Source organism: Terrapene carolina, unplaced genomic scaffold, assembly GCF_002925995.2.
Source record: "Terrapene carolina triunguis isolate 2854851 unplaced genomic scaffold, T_m_triunguis-2.0 Scaffold511, whole genome shotgun sequence".
Classification (NCBI taxonomy): domain Eukaryota; kingdom Metazoa; phylum Chordata; order Testudines; family Emydidae; genus Terrapene; species Terrapene triunguis.
The window spans coordinates 640,790-658,997 of NW_020664862.1; the positions used below are offsets into that span (position 1 = coordinate 640,790).

Below are 18,208 nucleotides of genomic sequence, written 5' to 3' on the forward strand. Positions count from 1 at the left end.
CTAAAGTCAAGGAATAACACATCCACTGCTTTCCCCTCATCCACAGACCCAGTTATCTTCTCATGATGAATCCATGCTGACTGTTCCTGATCACTTTCCTCTCCTCTAAGTGCTTCAGAATTGATTCCTTGAGGACTTGCTCCATGATTTTTCCAGGGACTGAGGTGAGGCTGACTGGCCTGTAGTTCCCCGGATCCTCCTTCTTCCCTTTTTTAAAGATGGGCACTACATTAGCCTTCTTCCTGTCATCCGGGACCTCCCCCGATCGCCATGAGTTTTCAAAGATAATGGCCAATGGCTCTGCAATCACATCCTCCAACTCCTTTAGTACCTTTGGATGCAGTGCATCTGGCCCCATGGACTTGTGCTCGTCCAGCTTTTCTAAATAGTCACGAACCACTCCTTTCTCCACAGAGGGCTGGTCAACTCCTCCCCATACTGTGCAGTAGTCTGGGAGCTGATCTTGTTCATGAAGAGAGAAGCAAAAAAGCATTGAGTACATTAGCTTTTTCCACATCCTCTGTCACTAGGTTGCCTCACTCCTTCAGTAAGGGGCCCACACTTTCCTTGACTTTCTTCTTGTTGTTAGCATACCTGAAGAAAGCCTCTGCTGATCAGGAGAATTTCCTTTCTCTCCCAAAGTCACGCCAAGATAATTAACTTGTTGGGAGCACAACTGGGCTTTCTTTGGGCTTACTTTGAACCCAGTTTCCTGAATATCTTGTAATACCCTATCCAGTACTTCCAAATTATCTTCCTTGGTCTGTGTGCAAATCAGGATGTCATCCACATAAGAAGTCTCACTGGCTCTTTCAGGTTTCCCATCCCACATATTAACTACATGGCCATGGCAAACAAGAGGGTGTGCATCTACCTCATGGGAATTCTGGCAAAACATAGCTGTTTCTCTTGAAAAGTAAAAGCAACTTTGTAATAGCTGTCCCGATGTAAATGGATAGCAAAAAAAAGCACTGGTTAAATCCAAAACTGAAAACCACTGAGCCCCTGCCCACAATGGAGGCCATCACCTCCTTATACTTTGCCACTATGGGGGCCATTGGGGGTGTCACCCGATTAAGGGGGCAAAAATCAATTACCAGCCTCTAGGTCTTGCCATGACTTTTCAGGACCGGCCAGAGAGCAGCATTATTGGGGCTTGACTGTTCCCTTGGCTTAAAGCCCATCAATTGTTTCTTTCAGGCTGGCTTCTGCCTCTCTTGGATACCTGTACTGCTTCTGTGGGTGGGGGGAGATCAGGGCCTGTAACTAGGTTTTCTGCTTCAGTTTTACCACATTCTCTTTTATTCTTGGCCCACAGTTCCCAGTGTTTCAATGCAATTGACAGAATTTCTGGAACCCATTGGAACCACTCCAATTCTCCGATAGCTTGCCAAAATCTCCACTTGTCCCCAGGATGTGCCAGGAGGCATTTTCCATGAAATCCTGTTAGTAAAATCAACTAATACTCTTAGCTCTCTTAAATCAATTCCCAAAATCCCTTCTCCCCCCAAGTTTATTAAACCAAATTGCTCTTTATTTCTCCTCTTCCACATCTAATACAAAATATTTCTTCAAAACGGAACGACACTCTTTGTCTCATTAAACACTCTGTTGTCTCATTATGAATCAGCAGTGTGCCCTTGTTGCCAAGGAGGCTAACAGCATATTGGGCTCCTTAGTAGGAGGATTTCCAGATGATTGAGGGAAGTGATTATTCCCCTCTATTCAACACTGTTGAGGCCACATCTGGAGTATTGCATCCAGTTTTGGTCCCCTCACTACAGAAAGGATGTGGACAAATTGGAAAGAGTCCACCAGAGAGCAATGAAAGGCTGGGATACATGACTTACGAGGAGAGGCTGAGGGAACTGGGCTTATTTAGTGCCCAAGACCTTCTTTAGGTTTTGACCATACAATTCCCAAGTGTTGCAAACATTACCCACAGGTGTTCTTGCAAAGTTCTGTGTGTGACGTCGCACTCCATATGCTTTAGGAGAATATGCTTATGAGTATGAATATGACATAACTGGAATATGCTTTATGCAAAATACCTCATGCAATGTGTCCTTAGAAAGGTTGTTATTTGCTGGATATGATTATTCTGCTTGCATGCATGTATCATATTTGTAGAGGAAGTTAGGAATATTGTCTTCTGTTTCTGTATTTTATGTTCAAGGCTTTGGGTCACTCCCTCTGCTTACACTTCAGGATCTTCAATGAGGAAGACAAATGGGGCTTAATTGCCCATTAACAGATAATAAAGCAAAAAGAACAGGAGTCCATTCTATGCATCCAATGAAGTGTGCTGTAGCCCATGAAAGATTAAGCTCAAATAAATTTGTTAGTCTCTAAGGTGCCACAAGTACTCCTGTTCTTTTTGCGGATCCAGACCAACACGGCTGCTACTCTGAAGCCAGATAATAAAGCTTAAACTTCCTGGGTACCTGTGGGCCAGCCCATAAAGAATGGAGACTGGAGTCTTGCAGGGACATGTGACCATATCACCTGATACTGGGTATAGAATGCCTTCCGTATGAGGAGAGCTTAAAAAGATTGGGACTTTTCAGCTTGGGAAAGGGATGACTAAGGAGCGATATGATAGAAGTGCTATAAAATCATGACAGGTGTGGAGAAATTGAATAGGAAGACTTATTTACTCCTCATAACACAAAAACTAGAGATCAACCAATGGATTTAATAGGGGGCAGATTTAAAACAAACAAAAGAAATAATTTCTTCACAGATTACAGTAAGAACTAGATAAGTTCATGAGCAATAGATCCATCAATTTTTATTAGCCAGGATGGACAGGGATCCAATGCCACGTTCTGCATGTTCATAGCATCCGTTTTCCTCAACCAGGGAGTGGGTGACAGGCATGAATCGCTTGATGATTGTTTCTTCTGTTCATTCCCTCTGAAGCATGTGGTATTGGCCACTGTCAGAAAACACGATACTGGTCTAGATGGACCATTGGTCTTACCCAGTGTGGTTATTCTGATGCCCGCTGTCATGCACCAGAACGTCTCCCCTCCCTGAGCTGAAATAGAACCCAGAGGTGGCTGACAGGCTCTCTTTCTCCACAGAGTTAGTAACAAAGTAAGTATATGCATTAAAATTTTAAACCTAAGCAGTGTCCCTTAAGTGACTTGCCACAAGAGGTCAGAGTACGTTAGTACCAGAGCTGAGTGGGTCTAATATTTATTTATTTTTCTTTCTCTTATATAGGAATTAGATACAGTGCTCCTGTCAGCTATTTGCTAAGTTATCTCCCAAAAAATTTAGAGTTTCGAGTGTCTAAGTAGCCCCTTGAATCATGGATAAAGTTACTACCCCTCCCAAAATCTGAAATAGTGCCCTTGCAGTGGGGGGGAGGGACATGGAGATGATCCAATGAGTGATAGGGGGACGGGTGGAGCAAGTGATAGGGACATGGCCTTTGGGGGGGAAGAGGCAGAACAAGGGCAGGGCCTTGGTGGAAGAGGTGGGGCAAGGGGTGGGCCCTTGGGGTCAAGTTACCAGCAATTTGAAAGCTGTCAACTCAGTGAGTTGTACACAGAATAATTCCCCAATTGTTACACTAAAACAGCACAGTAAGGTCGAGAAAGCGTTTAATATCTCCCTGACTGTCCAGTATGTGATCCAGGGAACAGGGCCCAGCACCATGTCACAAGCCAGCTCTGCGCAGATCTCAGTCTGAGAACAAGAGCACTCGGAGAAAACATTAGGTCCCTTTCTGAGTTAAGAGCCGGAGCAGCCTGTCCCGGATCTGTTTGGTCCTCACACCGAAAATGATGGGGTTTAGCATGGGGGGCACCAGGAGGCACACATTAGCAAAGAGAACGTGGAAATGCAGGGCCACATGGTGGCCAAACCGAGATGCTAGGATAGAGAAGAGACCTGGGATGTAAAAGGCTAAAATGGCACACAGGTGGGAGCTGCAGGTCCCAAAAGTCTTGAGCCGGGCGTCCTTTGTGGGGAGGCTGAAGATGGCCCTGAGGATCTGGGTATAGGACACAGTGATAAAAATCATATCTAGACAGATGACCAAGTTTGCCACAGTGAGGCCGTAGTAACTACTGATGCGGATGTCAGCGCAGGCCAGATTCACAACGGCCATATGCTCGCAGCATGTGTGGCGAATGATGTTGGTTCTGCAATATGGCCACTGTCTTGCTAGCAAGGGACAGGGCAGTGCAAGCATGCCGCCACGCAACGTCACAGCCAGGCCGATCTTGGCCACCACATGGTTTCTCAGGGTGGTGGAATGTCTCAGGGGATCGCAGATGGCCACGTAGCGATCAAAAGCCATGGCCACGATGATCCCAGACTCCATTGCAAAGAAGGAATGAATGAAGAACATCTGGGTGAGACAAGCACTGAAATCTATCTCCCTGGAATTGAACCAGAAGATGCTCAGCATTTTGGGAATTGTGCACGTGCACAGGACGAGGTCGGTGATGGCCAGCATGCAGAGGAAATAGTACATGGGGCCATGGAGGCTCGGCTCCGTCTTCACAATGAACAGGATGATGAAGTTCCCAAAGACGGCTATGACGTACATGGTGCAGAAGGGGATGGCGATCCAGACCTGGGCTGCCTCCAGGCCAGGAATGCCCAGCAGGATGAAGGTGGAGGGGATGGTGAAGTCGGTTGTGTTGGAATCTGACATGGAGTAGGGGGAGAAGGTATCCAGCTCTGAGGTAGAACAGTATCTCCTGCATATACCGTACGTTCCCCTGCTTTCCTGTAGGTGCCCAGGGTCTAGGGCAATGGTCGCAGTACAAATGCCTAGATGGAGAGACAATGTTAATATGAGACACTACATGCACAACTACATGCCCCGCAACCTGAAGCAAATACTCACCAGCAACCACACACCATACAATAAAAACACTAACCCAGGAACCTATCCTTGCAACAAAGCCCGTTGCCAATTTTGTCCACATATCTATTCCGGGGACACCACCATAGGACCTAATCACACCAGCCACACTATCAGAGGCTCGTTCACCTGCACATCTACCAATGTGACATATGCCATCATGTGCCAGCAATGCCCCTCTGCCATGTACATTGGCCAAACCGGACAGTATCTACGCAAAAGAATAAATGGACACAAATCAGACGTCAAGAATTATAACATTCAAAAACCTGTTGGAGAACACTTCAATCTCCCTGGTCACTCAATTACAGACTTAAAAGTGACAATTCTTCAACAAAAAATCTTAAAAAAACATACTCCAATGAGAAACTGCAGAACTGGAATTAATTTGCAAAATGGACCCCATTAAATTAGGCTTGAATAAAGACTGGGAGTGGATGAGTCATTACACAAACTAAAAACTATTTCCCCATGCTAATTTTCCCCCTACTGTTACTCACACCTTCTTGTCAACTGTTGGAAATGGGCCATCCTGATTATCACTACAAAAGTTTTTTTTTCTCCTGCTGATAATAACCCACCTTAATCGATTAGTCTCATTAGAGTTGGTATGGCAACCCCCATTTTTTTCATGTTCTCTGTATATATATATCTTCCTACTGTATTTTCCACTGCATGCAACTGATGAAGGGGGCTTTAGCCCACAAAAGCTTATGACCAAATAAATTTGTGCCACAAGTACTCCTGTTCTTTTTGCTGATACAGACTAACATGGCTACCACTCTGAAAAATACAGACAGTAATTAAGGGGAGAAAAGCACATGTATCGAAGAGAAAGGACACTTGTTAATTTTGCAGTAAAAGTAGATGTGTTCAAGAAATATTTTTGTTCTGAAGCAGTATTAAGTGCTCCTATCACCTGACGTGATGAAATACAGATTTTAAACATCATCTACAGTAGTACATTAGAATTACGAACACAAGTTGCAAACTCCCAGATCAACCACACACCTCATTCGGAACCAGATGTATGCAACGAGGCAGCAGCAGAGCCAAAAAAAAAAAAAAGATAAATAGAGGACAGTTCTGTGTTAAATGTAAACTATAACAAAAAAAAGGGAAAGGTTATTTAAAATATTTGACAGGGGGAGGAAAAATGGGGAAAAAATCCTGGTATGGGATTAGTTAAAAAAAATTTGTCGAGGAATATAATTAATGCCAGACAACAGCATGGTTTATGGAAAACAGGTTTTGTCAAATAAATCTGATTTCATCCTTTAATGAGAGTACATGTTTGGTTGATCAATGGAATGATGCAGATACAATAGACTTTGATTTCTCTGAGGCATTTGATTTAGTAGGGGAAAATATGCAGATAAAACATGAACACAATGCAACAGCAGTGGAGTACATGTTAAATGGACTAAAAACTGGATAACCAACGTATCTCAGAAGGCAGTTATCAGTGGGTCATTGTCAGTGAATGGAGGTGTTTCTTGTGGTGTTCTGCAGGGATCAGTTTTAGGCCTGATGCTATTCAATATTTTCATCAATGATATGGAGAAGGGAGAAAACACTGGGTACTAATGGGCTCTGGAATCTAGCAGAGAAAGGCAGAGCAAGACCCAATGGCTGGAAGCTGAAGCCAGACAAACTCCAGTTGGAAATAAGGGCCAAAGGTTTAGCACTGAAGGTGATTAATTGTTGGAACACACTGCAAATGGAAGTGGTGGATTCTCCAACTCCCCATCGTCTACAGATGCAGCCTGGATGCTTTTCTAGAAAATCTGCTTTAGGGCTTCGCCACACTGAAAGCACTACAGTGGTGCTGGCGTAGCGCTTCATTGTAGACACTACTTACACCGACGGCAGGGGTTCTCCCATCAGCGTAGGTAATCCACCTCCCTGACAGGTGGTAGCTAGGAAGATGGAAGAATTCTTCTATTGACCTCATGCGGTCTACACTGGGGTTAGTTTGATATAGCTGCATCTCTCAGGGGTGTGGATTGTTTTTGCTGTTTCAAAAAATGAAAATGCAATGTTAAGTTGCATTATCAGAGGCATAGCATGCAAGTCATGAGAGGTGATATTACCACTCTACTCATCACTCGTTGGTCCTCATCTGGAGTACTGTGCCCAGTTTTGGTCACTGCTGTATACAAAGAATGCAGAATAACTGTACAGGATCGAGAGGCAAGTGACAAAGATGATGAAAGGGAGGGAGTACAAGCCATATGATCAAGCTGAAGAAACCGGATATGTTTAGTTTCTAAAAGAGTAGATTGGGAGAGGACACGATAGCAGTGTTCAAAATGTGAAAGGCTTCATAAAAATATGGAGGAAAGTTGTTCCCTCTTGTTGCAAAGGAAAGGACAAGAGGCAATGGGTTTAAACTACAGCATAGCAGATTTAGATGAAATCTCAGGAAGAACTTCCTAACGTAAGAACAGTAGGACAAAGGAACAGATGCCTGGGAAAGTCATTCGATCTCCTTCGCTGGAGGTTTTCCAAAGGAGGTGGATAACTATCTGTCTGGCATTGACTAAGATACATCAAATCCTGCATATTCGCAGGGGTCACATTAGATGACCCTTGCGGTCCCTTCGAACCCTATGGCTCTATGAGTCCATAATGTAAAATCCTAGTGTAGACCAGGTCTTAGTCAAACACAAGCCGTGGAGCTCAATACAGGGGCAACTGGGTGAAATGTAATGGCCTGTGTTAAACAGTAGGTCAGACTGGATGCCCTTATAGTCTCTTCTGATCTTAAACCCTATGAACCTATCAATAATAGAAGTAGATCAAGCATTCATATTTACTGTGTATCATACCACACAAAAAAGGAAACATGGGATTACATTGAAAGTCTGAACATATAACATTGAGAAAAGGAAATTGTTTACATAATCCATATTTAGCCTGTGGAACTCCTTGCCACCATCATTATTGGAAAGAAGAGCTTAGCTGGATGGGATTCACAAATGGATTGGCCATTGTGGGTCGTGCTGATGGCACCAACTTTAGTTAAGGCTGTCTTACACCTTCAGTTAGGAGACCTCATTTCTATTCCTTATAAGTTTGCCAATTGTAATCATTTGGACTGAAATTTCCCATGCTGGGTGTCTGCATCTGGCTGACTTGTTTTTTGTTTTTATTTTTGAAATATTCAAGCAGAACAATACAGCCAACTTCTTGAATTAAGTTAGAAGAGAAGATGTCTTGCCTATGTTGAAAAAGTCTTATAATTGTTCCAGTGAAGAACACCTCCATGCTTTCCAGCAGATAAAAAGTCAGGTAACAGTTCCCCCACACACCCCGCCCCATGCACCCGTTAACTACCAGAGCCCTGAAATTTAAGAGGAGGATAGTGTCTGTGCATTAACACACTGTGGTCTTTACCCAGTTCTTACTCCAAGGGGAGTTTTGATTCAGTGGCGCCTGAGCAAACTGCAGGCTACAGCCTCAGAATTTGGCCTTGTATCACACATCCATTAACACCTTTCATCCTGAAGGATCCCCTGTGCCACTGAAATGCAGCCAGATTTGGGCTGGAGGCCATCAGCCATGGGGACACAGCAAAGAGGGACATTCTGGCCCATGATACTGGAGCAAGCTCATGTCCTGTGGCAAGGGCCCAGGTATGATTAATGGCTGTGCAGAGTGGAAAGGACCACAGACTTACTGTCTCTCTCATCATGCCCATGTTGCACTCGGTTTGTCAAGAAGGTGAGCTCCTCAGCAAGCGATGGGTACCTGTGAATTCTGAGACACACGTGTCTTCCCTGGGAATCCCCCTCAGATAGTCATGTCCCACATCTCTCTCACTCCAGCATCTGCAGCAACATTGCACACTGACACCAGGATGTACACCAGTTATATTATAGCTCTGTGCAATCCCAGTGGGGTTCACTCAGCATCTAGGGGAGAAGAGGCATCTGGATGTTAACAGGCTGGACACAAGCCTCTCTGCACCTCTGTGCTGTTTATCCAGCTTTAGAAGAAAACAGTAATTATGGGGTCATCCTAAGGGAGATGAGAACACTTGGGCTCTGTGCTTAGTCAGAGAGGAATTGGCTGCTCTGTGTATTTGTGTATATTGAAAAAATATATAGTTGATTAGCAAGAAAACTGGGATTAATCTTAGGTCTCCATAGGGTCTGATACCCTGTACATGCCAGAGTGGCTGGGTAGATAGTAGACAGAATGATCTAGAGAAAGATGACTAAGGGGAAATATGAGCAGTTTCTGTAGGCACACAGAGCTGTCTAAGGTATCAAAGATCACTAATACTCCTCAGTAACGTTTCATTGAAGGATAGTGAATGGGAACATATCTCCAGTGTACAGATAGGTAAACTGAGGGATAGGGAGACATGACTTGGCCAAGGTCACACAGTGAATCACGACAGAACCCAGGAGTCCAGAGTTCTTTTCCTGTAACCACGGTCTCTCTGTCAGTAACTGAGTGCATGACAAGAGGGAAATGGACTGAAGGTCTAGCAGGTCCTCTGTGATGTGTTGGTTTGACGGACTTCCCCTCTGTGCAACCTGGAAGTGTAGTACCTCTGAGCCCTCAGGCATACCAATCTCAACCCCCTATCACATGGTGAGGCTATGACAAGCTGCAATCCTCTCCAGGTCTTCCACTTACACAGCCATACACTGACAGGGATCCACCCAGCTGCCGTTACATGAATACTTTCACTAGTCACTCATGAGCCAACAATAGTGGGGCACCAGAAAGTTCCCCCCAGCTCGCCAGCCTAGGACCCAGAGCTGTATTGTCTTGTCCTGGTCAGAAGCTTGATCAGTTGCAAGTTTATAACCCAGTATGCCCCCCCCCCCTCAATGCGGAGAGGACAATGCACCAGCCCCTCTTCCTGAGACACTGAGGGCTTTAGCTTCCTTGACCATGGGATGCTGTTCCAGGAAGAAGGACTGTTAAGCAGAGATGGGGTCCACCTATTAAGGAAGGGAAGAGCATATTTGGATTCAGACTGGCTAACCTAGTGAGGAGGGCTTTAAACTAAGTTAGAAGAGGGCAGGTGACCAAAGCCCACAAAAACATTGAGGCCTGAGAGAAGGGTCAGAAATTGGGGAGGGGGAGCATGGGCTGTAATAGCAGGGATCAAAGAGGGTCAAGACAGAACTGGGCGGGGTAAAATCAGTATCTAAAATGTCTGTATACTGATGCCAGAAGTATGGGGAATAAGCAGGAAGAATTCATAATGCTAGTAAATGAACACAACTATAATATAGTTGGCATCACAGAGGCTTGGTGGGATAATACACATGACTGTAATATTGGTATATAAGGGTAGGGCTAGCTCAGGAAGGAGAGGCCAGAAAAAAGGGAGAAGGTGTTGCCTTATATATTAAAAATGTATACACTTGGTCTGAGGTTGAGATGGAAATAGGAGACAGACTTGTACAAAGTCTCTGGGTAAAGATAAAAGGGGTAAAAACAAGGGTGATATCATTGTAGGGGTCTACTACAGACCGCCTAACCAGGAAGAAGAGGTGAATGAGCCTTTTTATAAACAACAAACAAAAACATCCAAAGTACAGGATTTGATGGTGATGGGGCACTTCAGCTACCCAGACATCTGCTGGGAAAATAACACAGCAAGGCACAAAAAGTCTTGGAATGCATTGGAGACAATTTTTTTTATTCCAGAAGGTGGAAAAAGCTACTAGGGGAGAGGCTGTTCTAGATTTGATTTGGACAAATAGGGAGGAACTGACTGAGTATTTGAAAGTGGAAGGCAGCTTGGGTGAAAGTGATCATGTTCATGATTCTAAGGAATCGTAGGTGGGAGAACAGCAAAATAAAGACAATGAATTTCAAGAAGGCAGACTTTAGAAATCTCAGGGAGTTGATAGGTAACATCCCATGGGAAGCAAGTCTAAGAGGAAATACAATTGAAGACAGTTAGCAGTTTTTCAAAGAAACATTGTTAATTGCAGAGGAGCACACTATTCTATGGTGTAGAAAAGATAGGAGGTATGGAAGACACCATCTTGGCTTAACCAGGAGATCTTCATTGATCTAAAAATCAAAAAAGAGTCATACAAAAAGTGGAAACTCGGTCAAATTACAAAGAATGAATATAAACAAATAAGACAAGTATGTAAGGGCAAAATTAGAAAGGCTAAGGTACAAAATGAGATCAAACTAGCTAGAGACATAAAGGGTAACAAGAAAACAGTCTACAAATACATTAGACACAAGAGGAAGACCAAGAATAGCATAGGCCCATTACTCAATGAGGAGTGAAAACAATAATAGAAAATGTGGAAATGACAGAGGTGCTTAATGACTTCTTTGTTTCAGTTTTCACCAAGAAGGCTGGTGGCGACTGTTCACCTAATGTAGTGAATGCCAGTGAAAATTAGGTAGGATCAGAGGCTAAAATAGGGAAAGAACAGGTTAAAAATATTTAGACAAGTTAGATGTCTTCAAGTCGCCAGGGCCTGATGAAATGATCCTAGAATTCTAAAAGAGCTGACTGAGGCGATATCCAAGCCTCTAGCTATTATCTTTGAAAAGTCATGGAATATGGGAGAGATTCCAGAAGACTGGAAAAGGGCAAATATAGTGCCCATTTATTAAAAGGGAAATAAGGACAATCCAGGAAATTAAACACCAGTCAGCTTAACTTCTGTACCCGGTAAGATAATGGAGCAAATAATTAAAAATAATAATTAAAGAATCCATTTGCAAACATCTAGAAGATAATAAGGTGATAAGCAATAGTCAGCACGGATTTGTCAAGAATGAATCATGTCAAACCAACCTGATAGCTTTCTTTGACAGAGTATGGCTAGGGTGGCGGTAGATGTAGTATATCTAGACTTTAATAAGGCTTTAAATACAGTCTTGCATGACTTTCTCATTAACAAACTAGGGAAATACAACCTAGATAGATCTACTATATTATCTACAGAAAGACAAATTTTGTGTGATTATAAAATATAGCGAACAGACCAAAGCATATTTCCTAGCAAATATACAGAACTTTAAACTTAGCCTAACATACCAGAGAGATGGGATTTGAAGAAGAAATTTCTCACCCTCTGATGATAAAAGCAGTTCACCACATTTTCATATGCAACCATTATCTTTGTTGATGAGCCATCAGCACTGTCTAGTTTCTTCATGTTTGGACCCAAAAGGCTAGATGTGGGTGTTACCCAGAGTAAGCACATTTGAAATATAGATACATAGTCAATATTCACAACTTCAGGAGCAAAATTCATATATGCATGCCAATAGGATAATCATATTCAGCAAGCCATAACTTTTCCAATGACACCTCTCAAGACATATCTTGTACCACAGGTATCATAATTATGTCATAATCACATCTCATAATCACACCACTATGTTGAATGCTGAGATTCCCATGTGGTCCCTTGACACTGTTTCTCTGTGCCCTTGGCTACAGAGCCCCCCGTTGTAAGGAACAGGATTAGGCTACAGCCAGCCAGATAAATAAGTAACTGGCTCGCAGAGTCACTGGGTAACTGAGGCACAGCTCACAGAGAGTCTCCTCCTCATGTTCAAGCATGAGACATGCACACGCTCTAAGCAAGGCCATGCACATTCTTAATAGTAAGGGATGTGTCACAACCCAGCTTGAAATGCCTGCTGCTAGCTCTCTATAGAGTCAAACAACACCCTCCCCCAGATCCAGATGTCTCCAAACTTGGTGATGATGAAAATTTGGATGCCGGGTGTGAGGTCTGTCTCCAGTGCTAGAGCAGATCTCATTGCTCATGGAGTGGGTGGGCGGTCAGGATCAAACCGAGAGGAAGCCCAGCAGGGCTCTGTTCAGCCAGGCAACGCTGTCCAGATCCTTTGTTTTCTGAAAGCATGTCCTCATTCCCCCACCTTACTGCCAAGCTTCAGAAGGAGAAAAGAACTCACTCGAGAAAAGATGCTGTGCTAATCATAGAATCATAGAAGACGAGGGTTGGAAGAAACCTCAGGAGGTCATCTAGTCCAACCCCCTACTCAAACAGGATCAACCCCAACTAAATCATCCCAGCCGGGCCTTAAAAAACCTTTAAGGATGGAGATTCCTCACCTCGCTAGGTAACCCATTCCAGTGCTTCACCACCCTCCAAGGGAAATAGTTTTTCCTAATATCCAACCTAGACCTCCCCTATTTCAACTAGAGATCATTGCTCCTTGTTCCATCATCTGCCACTACTGAGAACAGCCAAGCTCCATCCTCTTTGGAAACCCCCTTCAGTTAGTTGAAGGCTGCTATCAAATCCCCCCTCACTCTTCTCTTCTGCAGACTAAATGACCCCACTTGGAACAGCCTCTCCTCATAAGCCATATACTCCAACCCCCTAATCATTTTAGTTGCCCTCCTTTTGACTCTCCTCAATTTGTCCACATCCCTTCTGTACTGGGGATCCAAAACTGCATGCAATACTCCAGATGTGGCCCCACCAGTGCTGAATAGAGGGGAATAATCACTTCCCTCCATCTTCTGGCAATGCTCCAACTAATGCAGCCCAATATGCCGTTGGCCTTCTTGGCAACAAGGGCACACTGCCAACTCATGTCCAGCTTCTCATCCACTGTAATTCCCAGGTCCTTTTCTGCAGAACTGCTGTTTAGCCAATCGGTCCCCAGCCTGTAGCAGTGCATGGGATTCTTCCATCCTATAGGCTTCATCACCAAGGGGTTTTGGGAAGAGTTCAAGTTCTCCACTCAGTGCCCCAAAACCATCCTAGTGAGAGACACCGAGCTGAAATCTCTGTAATGCATATAGCTATGGCTTCAAATATTGTAGCACCCGAGCGCCTCATAATCTCTAAAATATTTATCAGAACAATACCCCATGCAGTAGGGCCATGCAATTAAAATCCACTGTGCAGAGTCAAATGTTCCTAGATCTGAAGGTCAGAAGGCACCACTGTGATTACCTAGCCTGACCCCTGCATAGCACAAGCAAGAGGCCTGCCCTAAAATAAGCCCTAGGGCAGAGCTGTTATAACAACATCCTGCCTTGATTTAACAATTGTCATTGCTGGAGAATCTACCATAGCCCTTGGTAAATTGTTCCAATGGTTTATTACCCTCATTGTTAAAAGAATTATGCTTTAGTTCAAGTCTGAATGTGTCTAGCTTCAGTTTCCAACCATTGGATCACTTTATAACTTTCTCTGATAGATCGCTCTTTGTTAAACGTTGTTGCCCATGCAGGTATTTACAGACTGTGATCAAGTCACCCCTTAATCTTCTGTTCGTTAAGCTAAATCGATTAAGCTCCTTGAGTCTATCACTACAAGGCACATTTTCTAATCATTAAATATTCTCAAGGTTCTTCTCTGAACCTCCTCCAATTTGTCAACTTCCTACATGAACTGTAGACACCAGAATTGGACCAATATTCCACCAGTGGTGACACCAATGACAAATACAGAGGTATAAAAATCTCTCTGTTCCTAATCGAGATTGCTCTGGTTGTACATACCAGATTGCAGTAGCTTTTTCAGCCGTACTGTTGCCCTGGGAGCTCATGTCCAGCTGATTATCCATTATGATCCCCCAGGTCTTTTTTAGAGTCACTGCTTCGCAGGATCGGGTCCCCCATCTGATATGGATGGCCAGCATCCCTTGTTTCTAGATGTACACCTTTACATTGAGCCATATTAAAACACATGTTGCTGAGGCACAGAGGGCATAAGTGAGTTGCCCCAGGTCACAGAAGACTGTGAAAAAGCCTGGAAATGAACCAGTTCCTCTGAGTCCCAGGCTAGCACTTCAACCACTGAACCATCCGTCGTCTCTGGGGCTAGTGGCTGGGGAAGGGGCAGCTGGTGGCTCAGCATGCTGAGATGACCAGAAACTCAGGGAATTAAATTCCTGTGACATAAGCAAATAGGAACCGAAGAACCATTATTTTTCCAGATGATAACACTGAGTTATGGGTTTCTTCTTAATCTACTGAGTGACAAATCCATTTGCCAAGGCACAGAGAGGGGCATAGTGGACTAGGAACTCCACATGAGCACCCAGTGTGACACAAAATGGGCAAATTGGTGATCCATATGGACATAAGATTTAAAGGGACCTCCTGGGTCAATGAGACCATTTCCCTACTATGGCAGGCGACCCTGGAATATCATCCAGTGCATGAAACTGTGAAACTTCAATTTAAATCAGCTGGCTTGTTTCCCCTCCCCACTCCTGTTGGGCGGCTGTTTCTGAACCTCCCTCCTTGGATGGTCAGAAACCTCCTTCTCCTTCCCAGCCTCAGTTTGCTCCTCATGACTTTGTTCCCATTTGTTCCTGTGCCAACACTGTCCTTTAGCTTCAGGAGCTCATCTCCCTTCCTGGTGTTTACACCCTCCCCCCCCCAATGTATTTATAGTGAAATCCAATTCACGCTCAACCTGCATTGTGTTCAGCTAAACCAGCCAAGCTCTTTCATTCTCCTCCAAAGTCAGTCTCTCCATTGCCTTCACAATCCCAGGAGCCTTTCTCCACAGCTGCTCCAGCCTGAATTCATCATTCTTGAATATGAGTGACCAGAAATTTAACAGTTTTTCAGGAAATGTCTCACCAGTGCTTGATATAAGGATATTAAAACTTCCCTGTCTCACTGCCACATTCTAGGATCTCATCTGCCTTGTTCACAACTGCATCACATTGGTGGCTCATAGTCATCCTGAGACTGACTAATATATCCAGGTTTTTCTCCTCCTCCGTTGTTTCCAACGTACCCTCGGCTGTATAAACAGGGACACAGTGAGTAGAAGTAGGGAAGACTGAGAGGTGATTTGATGACAGTGTACAAGCACTTTCAGAGGGATGAAATACCAGCTACTAATGGGCTCCTTAATCTAGCAGGGTAATTTATTACAAGAAGCAGTGGCTGGAAACTGAAGCCAGACAAATTAAATTGGGAAATGAGGTACACATTTTTAACAGCAAGGGTGACTAACCAGTCAAGCAAACTGCCAAGGGAGGTGCTGGATTCTCCTGCTATCTCTAAACCAAGACTTGGTGTCTTCCTGGAAGATCCGCTTTAGAGGAATGCATGTCATGCATTAATAGAACACAAGTTATTGGGTTCAAGATGGGGATAAATGGGTGAAATTCTGCAGCTTGTGCCATACAGGAGTTCAGAATAGATCAGTTGTTCTCTAACTTATTTGATCATACTCACTTCTTTGTGTCTATAAGAGTTTATGCCTTCCCCCAGCCACACAAATATATATACTGATTTATGTGGTGGCATGGCTTCGATTGAATTAGTTTCAGCTTTGTTGTTTTTCACTTGCAGTTGTTTTTTTAGTTACACAAATGAGCCAATTATCCAGTGAAATAAGAGCAAAAGCAAAACTGTGATTTTGGTCCCTGCTTACAATGAAATTGGCACACCGTGCCATAGCAAACAGATCCACGTTGAGATGTCTACGACTTTGTATAATGCTATGCAAGCTTAACAGTAATCCACCAAAATGAAAAGTGCCATCTAGAGACAAACACACAGCGCCAACTGGGGACTGGATGTGTCTGCAGGGATGAGCTTGGCTAGTTATTCATTGATGTGAGTAAAATGTGTACAGGAAGGTTTTTCCCCTACAGTTTCTCATGGCCCCAGCCCTCCAAATACATTCCACACCTCCACCAGGGAAGCCCACCACCTAGTTTGAGAGCGTCTGGACTAGATGATATAATGGCTTATTCTGACCTTAAATTCTCTGACTCTATGAATCATTGTCTTGAGCACATCATTATCTCGGATGCAGCTTGAACAAGTTGCTCCTCTGAATGCTGACAGGAATTCAACAAGGATAGACGCTGGCCAAGAAGAATCGGGATTGTTACAGTAAAACTGGGATATATGGTTTCTTTATCGTCTAAACCAGTCCTTTCTGTCCTGGGGAGAATCTTACAATTTTCCCAGTCTTCGAGCTGGGAACAACATCCCATCTATGACAAAAGCTTATCACCAAGCAGCAGTGACTGGACATCTCGGTCTCTGCCCTTCGGGAGCTTGTGACCAGAGCTACACAGACACCCCCAGCCTCCTTAAAACAACAAGGTTTATTAGCAAACAGCACAAAGCATTAGAGAAAATGGTTTTATAACAACAGGCAGCTTCCACTTGTGTACATTCATATACCTCATGTATCGCTTAAGCTAAGTTAGACAGGCTTCGCTCTGGAGATAGAGGAACAGAACTGGCCCAACTTTCAGTAAGCCAAGGAACTCTCGGGACCCATCCTAGTTTCCCTTTGTCTCTGAGAGCATCTTCCCATCTGTTTGCCCCTTTCTTGTGGAAGCAGCCTTTGCTGAAACCTGTGTGAGCCTGGGCCCAGTCACCATAGTGCTCAGCTGTGTCCGTGTTATAGGGTCAAGGTGTGAAGCTGATCTTTGCCCTTTGATCTTTCTCCCACCCAGACCATCTAAGATGATGCCTCCATGGCCATTGCTCCATTATTTGGCAGTTCGACCCATTCAGCCTCAATGGCTGGCAAACACCAGTCCAGTGACTGCGCTGAAACTCCCTGTGACCTTGTGACACTCCAACACTCTCCTCAGAAATCCACTACTTTCCCCTCACTGTCACCCCCGAGCTCCCCCACATGTGCCACAGACACCACGATGCTGGAGTCACGGGGCTTCCCAGAATCCAGCTGTCACAGGGGGCTGTGGTAAGAGGCCTTTATAGACAAACATTAGGAGCATTGCTCTGTGGGACCCCTGATATAGACCTGATGTTAGGGTATCCGAACATCCTTGAATGTATTTATCCTCCTGCCACCACAGTGAGGGATGGCAAGGCTATTATTGACCTGTGCAGAGGCCCAGAGACAGCCAATGGCCCACAGTCACATAGGGCAAGGGAATCAAACCCAGCTTTATTGAGTCGCAGAGCAGTACCCAGACCACAGGACCAGCCTTCCAGCCATCTGAGCTGTAACAGTCCCAGCTAGATTCTCTGCTGTACCAGAGAAGCTCCCTCATGCACTGCAGAGAGCAGGGATGGCAAGGAGCCAGTTACAGAGGTTTGATTCCCTGGCCTGATTTGATTCTCCCCTTCCCTCAACAGAGTTTAGGGCAGCCTGGGAGCTGGGCTGACCTCCGCCCATCGGTAACGGCTCCCAAGAGCATGGCACACTCTGGCCAAGTTCCTGCAGACTGGGGCCATCCCATAGTGCCCCCTACTTGCCTGAGCTAGAAATTCAGGCACCCTGCCTTTCCCTCAAAGGTCCTTGCAATGACTTACTCTCATCCCGGGATCCTTAAAACAAGAACTCCCTTTGTGGGGTCACATTTATTGAGTCTTCT

The 18,208-nt window shown here is 44.4% G+C and overlaps 1 protein-coding gene across 1 annotated transcript; it reads right to left on the reverse strand.

Moving 5' to 3' along the window:
• Positions 1–3,724: 3,724 nt before the first annotated feature.
• LOC112119496 (olfactory receptor 52D1-like) lies at positions 3,725–4,672 on the reverse strand. Its single transcript, XM_024218175.2, has one exon. It carries the CDS (start codon positions 4,670–4,672, stop codon positions 3,725–3,727), a length of 948 nt encoding a protein of 315 aa, XP_024073943.2.
• Between the last annotated feature and the right edge of the window lie 13,536 nt (positions 4,673–18,208).

Excerpts from the sequence above, each read along its gene's own strand:
- LOC112119496 (XM_024218175.2), bottom strand. The coding sequence starts at position 4,672 with ATGTCAGATTCCAACACAACCGACTTCACCATCCCCTCCACCTTCATC.